Source organism: Oreochromis aureus, linkage group 17 (assembly GCF_013358895.1).
Source record: "Oreochromis aureus strain Israel breed Guangdong linkage group 17, ZZ_aureus, whole genome shotgun sequence".
NCBI classification, from domain to species: domain Eukaryota; kingdom Metazoa; phylum Chordata; class Actinopteri; order Cichliformes; family Cichlidae; genus Oreochromis; species Oreochromis aureus.
This window is the reverse complement of record NC_052958.1, coordinates 8777632-8784675: the sequence shown is the minus strand read 5'-3', so window position 1 is coordinate 8784675 and position 7044 is coordinate 8777632. Positions and strand designations below refer to the sequence as shown.

Here is a 7044-nt window from a genome sequence, read left to right as displayed (position 1 = left end):
TGTCTGTTGTACATAGACACAACACTGGTTTGCCCTTAAACCTAGATGCAATTTTAAGCTTGAATGATTCATTGGTCTGTGTCAAATGGCTTGACATAAAAAAAAAGAAAAAACACTTTTCTGGTGAGAAACAAGGACTGGATTGAAAATGAGTGAAAAAGTACCACTTTAAAATATGGCTTTTAAAAGTCTGGTTCCTTTGAGACAAAATATAATGGGTGGCTCAAGACCTTTGGTCAGTACTGTGTATAACATAAAAAGGAGTCTGGAACAAACAGCACAGTCAGTTAAACCATAATGACATAACAGTCCGTTACATTACAGATGACAAAGATTAAGCTAACTAATCAGACAAAACTGACTAAAAGGAAAGGAAGTGAGCAGCGATCATGGCGATCTAACTGCTTTCAAACCAGGCTGCGTGCAAAGAAATGATTATCCAAGCAATAATTAATTCTTAAGGAATAACTCACAGACTGGATCAAGGAGAAAAAAAATACAAAACTCACATGTATTTGTTATTTGTTGCTTGTCAGATGCAGCAAAATGTTACTGATAAGGGACCAGACTACACCTGGATGGTCTTTTTAAGCACTGGATAACCAAATCAACAAACACTGATGATCAGCATAGCATTTGTTACATTGCTTCAAGGCTGGTGTTTCAGTGAGGTCTGCCAACTTTTGCATCCTGGTTTTGACGCTGTCAGCTGTGTTTAGAGGAAGTAGTCTTGGCGTGGTTCTGCCTTTAGGCTAATGAGATTTTTTCCTGCCTCCTGGTTTTCATATAAACCTGGTTAATTGTTTTTTAGTGCACTGACAGATGTTTCAAATAACCTTAGTCTTTAAGTCAATGAACAATCAGCCTACCTTATGCACAACGTGTAACAGCACAGTGCCATCTTGTGTTAACTCATAAGGAAGGCACCCATTCAGTACTCATCAGCCCAGCCCTTCTCAGGAAAGTTCCCCTATAAATGGATGGCAACTTAAAAGCAAGTATGAATTATTGTATGAATTGTGAACTATATTACTTTCTGGTGAATGTGGCCCTCATAGTCTCGGGATTCCCCTCATTAACACACTAAAATGAGGCGATATCTTGAAAAGAAAACCCAACCTTCAGTAAAATTTCACAAGTGTAGACCATGGTGCATTAAAGGCAGTTTCATTTTTTTCACAAGCATTAAAGCACAACAAAGCGCAACCTGTCACAGACATTTATAAGCATGTAAGATATCATTATCCGTGTATCTTTCGTATCTTAGAAAAAAACAAGGGCTTAAAAATGACACTATTCACAGTGTTTTGGCTCATAGCAGACCCCCCTCTGGACTTTTTCAAACACATTGCAGCAGCAGAGGATCACAGCTCATTACAGAGACAACACAAGAGGTCACTTGGGTGAAATACTCAGTCCTCCGAAAGCATTTAATAACAACATCTAATTGTCTTTCACTGGCTTGTCAAAAAATCTATAAAGGCACAAAGAAAAAACTTCAACAAAAAAGAAAGAAAGAAAGAAAGAAAGAAAATTGGGACTTTTTTGTGTTTAACTGATTGCACATTTGTTCCCAGTAGGTGTGATTGTAACTTGTAAAAACCAGCCATAATAGCCCTTCAGCTTATAAATCAATTGCTGGATTCATTTTAAGTAGCCTCATGACATCTTGTGAAAATAAAATGGCATTAAACAGGAGACAAAAACAGTCCAAGTAATGGCTGACATGAATGAGAAAGGTTTACTGGAACTTTCCCACAACACTGATTACTCCCATCACCACTCTGTTATTCTCTAAATGAAAAGACTGGTCAACTATTTTTCAGGTCAGGTAAGTCACAAAAAAAGTACACTGGTTGTTTTCTTGCTTGTTTTTTTAAGGCAATTATTTTCTGATAATTGCCTGAATCCCTTCTATGATATATTGTTGGATGTTCTTGAGCCTGTGCTCGCCCTTATTCCCATTCACACAGTGTGTATCTCCTTCAGTTCTTCAGCTCCATCTTTCTCTTGCTGCCAGCATCCAACATCGGTCCCTTTTCTTGTCCTGTCTGCATTTGTATCAGCAACACGATTTTTTTTCTGGTGTGTGTGTGTTGGCACTTATGGTGCCGTTGATTGGCCGAGAGTTGGCTCGCAGCAGAACTCGAGGCGTGTCCTTGCTCTCGAAGTCGTTGGGCTGCATGTCAAGGCCGTTACGAGACAGCAGCTCTCTGGCCATCAACATGAAGGCTTCGTCCACATTCTGACTATCCTAGAAAATTGCAAAAAAGCTCTATATAACAAGTATCATCAGCTTTAGATGGTCACATCTGTTGATTATATGCATGTATTACCTTTGCAGATGTTTCTAGTGCAGCCAAAATGCCTTTTTGTTTTGCCAGATTGCAGGCTTCTTGAAATGGAACCTCTCGTTCCTGCTCCAGGTCACATTTATTACCTAAATGGAGAGAATAAGGAGGCTAAGTGATGTACACACAGTGACACAGGTTCTGTTAATATTACCGTGCACCTAATTTACATAATAAAGTCAAACTCTACTTGTGTCCATACACTACTGTGAGCTTAACACATGTTAATTTTAAAATGGAGTAAGCAGCAGCAAGACTCCCATGTAAAACAAATCAGGCTTAATTGACTAAAGATAGGGCATTAAGTTAGAAAGAACAAAAACAGAGGTGGCTGGGTTGCAAAGTGGCTTGCATATCGCAGGAACAGACTAAAGTTGTTGTTGAAAATGATACAATTGTATATTTTGCATAAGCAGGCCATGCTAACTACAATATTTTTTATTTAGTTGAGCTTGGTATAATTTTCATTTAAAAACAAAAGTGTATTTCTTCAGTCAAAGCATACTACTCACCAAGCAGCATTAACTTATTTACACAACGACTGATGCATCCCACCAGTTTTTGGGGGGAATTGGGAAAGACATTCATGATTCAGCCACTGAACCTGTGTGAACAAGCCTTTCGAACTCCTTAGGCTACGTCCACACTTTTTTCGTTTGAAAACCCATCGTTTTCTCTCCGTTTTGGCCTCCCGTCCACACTGAGAGCATTTTGAAAACGCTCTTGAAAACGCATACATTTCTAAACGGAGCTGTCCTGTCGTCGCAGACTTTCAAAAAACGTAGACTTTCGAAAACGATGACGCATGTTGGTCACATGATGCAGTCATGTGACCACTTAAAACAAGATGGCGGATGGCATCAGACAGCAGTTGTTTTGTTTGCTCACAAATTTGGTAGTCGAGTTGTCTAGCGTTTCACGCATGCGCGGAACTGCAACGTCAGCGTTTTCGGCCGTTTTAGTGTGGACGCCCAACTCTTTGAAAACAACGCTAGTGGACGCGGAGTGTTTTCAGATGAAAACGCCGTTTTCAAATCTATCCGGGCTAGTGTGGAAGTAACCTTAGCCACAGCACAGGAGAACGTTTTCCCAGTACTCTATGTAAAAACGTTCTTTTTGCCAGGGGAAGAGGATTTCTCTCATTTAAAGGCTATTGTAATCAAATTCCCAGTATTCATTAGCGCTAACGGCATACCAAGAAATGCTCATTTCCTAAATGCCTTCAGTCGTTATCAGTCCTGTCAGCACTCACCTATGAGGACGAGAACCACATTGGCTGCTCCATATAGCTCCACCTCTTTTATCCAGTGCTTCACTGAGTCAAAAGTTGAACGCCGTGTGATGTCATAAGCAATCACCGCGCCATGAGCGCTTCGGTAGTAGCTCTGGGTGATCGTACGAAATCTCTCCTGACCTGCTGTGTCCCATACTTGCATCTGCAACAATAAATCAAATTTAAGAAATTACAGGACGATAGTATCATAGTAAAGTGAAGACTATTATTACTATATCGAGACAATCATTTCTGGATTAAGGTTTTTGTTGTCAGTGTGCTCTGTATGAGTGAAGTAGTTACTCCAAATAACGGTATCAGGATTTTGGAACATGAAAATTCCCACCTAGTGCAAGGCAGCTCAGTGGATACAGATACTAATCTTTCAAAATGTGATATGGAGTGCCCCGCAACACGAGTGCTATCTGGACCACCCACCTACACACATAAATGCTCACACAGTTGAGCACTCATTAGTCTTCCTCTGAAGAACAGTCCCCGAGGACCAGACAGACCTTGTTAGTGTGGTAACAACTGTCATAGTAACAAACGAGACTCACCAACCCCACCCCATTTGTTTTAATGCTATGTGATGGTTACACCTAATGCAGATTATACACATACGCTATAATGGAAGAAAAGCTCAGATCTTTTCTGAGCATAAACTTCTACATGCATATGATGCTGATCAATATAAATCTGCAATGCCTTTAAAACAGGCTAATGACTCTTTTACGTAGATGTGAACGGCCTCGTTTTGTGACTAAGTAACTCCTTGTAGGGACTTTTAAATACATGCTTTTCTGCGTTAATTAACATCATATGAAAAGGCTACCATTTCAATAACAGAAGAACTCATCCATTATTAGTTCTTATTGTTCATACCAATATTTTCTGAAAGACCAAGATATCCAGCTTTTTTTAAATACCAGTAGTCTGATTTATAAAGTCTCAGGCTTGCATAGTTAGATGGTGTTGCAAGACTACTTATGATTGAATCTTTAAGATGATCCAAGATCCATGATTTGCGGATGCTTAAAAACAGACAGGCTAAAGTGAAAAAACAGAAAGTTTTCAGAAAATTCAATGTAGCTAAAATGATACCAGTTAACACAGAATCATTAAACATCAACAGTTGAAACTCGCCATTTGAAGTTGGACTACTTCCCTTTGCGTGCTTGTTTTTAGAAATAGTTCACATCATTGCTCTGCTAATATTTGTAGCGCGGATAGTGGTAATATTTCCCCTAGCTTTAAAAAGATGATTTATTAGTTAAGGAGAGAATGCATACCATGGCTTTATATCATGCAACCATTTGTTTGTCCACCAAACACTGCAGTTACTGTAAGTGTATTTGTGTGTTTGTCTTGAATGAGATGTTTCTTCCCCTTTGATTGATGAAGTTAGCAATTAGGGGAACAAACAGGAGGCATAAAAAGCCACACTACCATGTCTGTGTTTACTGATCAGTCCAGATAGTAAATGAATAGTGTATTATGCATAAGCCACAACTTAACTGTATGAATAAGGAGCTAGATGTGTTTATCCAAGTAGGCATTCAGACCAGAAGTACATCACAGCAATCATGATCCACCCAAACAAATAGTTCCTTTTTTGTGTGTAATAACAGCACAGAGAAGTCAGTCAAAGTTTATTTTTACTCATACAAAAGGTCAAGCAGAGAAACCTGAACTACAGGTCCTTCGTGTGAGTGGCTGGCGTGACCCGTTTACAACTCAGCCTACAGTAACTCGCACTGTAACCGAACGACTCCCCATTGTTATGTCATTTACTGAGAAACTGAGAGAAGTTCATCACATCTGCACGTTTAAAAGAACTATTGTTCCATTCATCCAGGTTCCTCCATGTTCCTCACTCCTCATGACATGAGCAGACCTGTCCTAAATGATATATTTAATCCAATCAACAGCATATGGACCCAGTAAAGTGACTTAAAATGGATGGATTAACTAGGACACTAACTAGTAAGCTAGCAACTTAACTTGGATTTTTTTAGCCTAACTTAAACCTCAGTGGCTGAAACTCAGAAAAGCAAAAAAACAAACTCTCTCCCACACACACTACCAACTGCCTTGCACACACACACGCACATATTAAAGCACACATTAAGGGGAACTCACCTTCACCTTCTTCCCCTCAATGTCCAGTGTCCGTACAGTGAAATCTACTCCGATGGTGTTCTGCTGTTTCTCTGAGAAAATCCCAGACTTGAAATTCTGAATCACGCAGGTCTTCCCCACGTTTGAGTCTCCAATAAGGACTAACTTAAACAGGAAGTCAAAAGTATCATCATGTTCAGGGGCTGGCATCTCCATGGTGAAATCACAGTAGAGTGTGTGTCTTTTCCTGGGAATAAATGGAAGGAAATGATTCCTCCAGTACTGTAGATCTCTAGGAATGGGTTGCCTTTGAGGGCAAGAGATGCTGGGTTGTCTTTGAATTTGAATCAAGACTCAGTCACAAGAAGGAATATGGATCTCAAACTTGTGGTGTGTTCAAAGTTTCAACAGGGAACAACTGAAGAAATGCCCTGGCTCCTTCTTCTTCTAACAAAATCTACAGTTGGTAAGCAGGCTAGATTTCCATCAGCAGAGTAGATTTAGGTAAATATGGCCTACAAAACCAGTTTAAGGCTGGAGGAAGGTTTGTCAAGATAGAGAGCAGTTCAAAGGTTAAAAAAGCTTCAGACAATCCATCCAGTCATTCAAAACAATTGTTAATGAGTCTGCATTTCTTCTTTTTTTAGTTCAGTCTGCCCCTATTGTGTTCTTTCAAACAAAACCGTCTGAGTTCTGCTTTTCTTTTCAGCTCCTTCTCAGGTGTTGACCCACTTTTTAGCCCCCAGCAAAAGAACAGCACAAACACGCATCCTGGCCTGTTGCCCCTTTGCACAGGTTCTGGCTGTCGCAGCAAAGGCGAGATTCCTCAAAATAAGAATTTTTAAAGATGTGTCTCCGTAATCCAGGTTGTCTAATCCACCTGCTGCTCTTTCACACACGTGTCACTGTGTTTCCTCAACCTGACTCTCTCCCTCCCTTTTATTTTCTTCCCTCACCAGTTCTTCCTGTTTTCTTTTTCGCTGTTTAGAGCACCTGTCGTAACAATAGAAACCTGCTCTACCTGCTTTTCGCAAGTAACCCAGCCCAGCATCATTGTTGGATCCTGGGAAATGGAGTCTGGTGACCACCTACACACACAATATGTCTGCTGAAAATCAGAGAATATTAGCTACATTATTGAAACTAAGCATATTTGTTCAAGTATTATACTTGAATTCATGGCTATTAACATTTTAGGCGCATACAGTGATGGGAAAGAGAAAGTGCACTCTGTCACTTCTAAGATTTTGCATATTAGGACATAGTAAAAATTTTGGTCTGACTAGTTTCTAAAAATAT

At 39.8% G+C, this 7044-nt stretch overlaps 1 protein-coding gene across 1 annotated transcript; it reads right to left on the bottom strand.

Annotated features, from left to right (window-relative positions):
* Window positions 1-40: 40 nt before the first annotated feature.
* On the bottom strand, window positions 41-6641 carry LOC116309901 (ras-related protein Rab-19-like). Its single transcript, XM_031726633.2, has 4 exons — window positions 5767-6641; window positions 3604-3787; window positions 2337-2440; window positions 41-2254 (listed from the first exon to the last, which is right to left on the bottom strand). The coding sequence occupies exons 1-4, from the start codon at window positions 5959-5961 to the stop codon at window positions 2063-2065; spliced, it is 675 nt and encodes a 224-aa protein (XP_031582493.1). The 5' UTR covers window positions 5962-6641; the 3' UTR covers window positions 41-2062.
* Window positions 6642-7044: the final 403 nt, after the last annotated feature.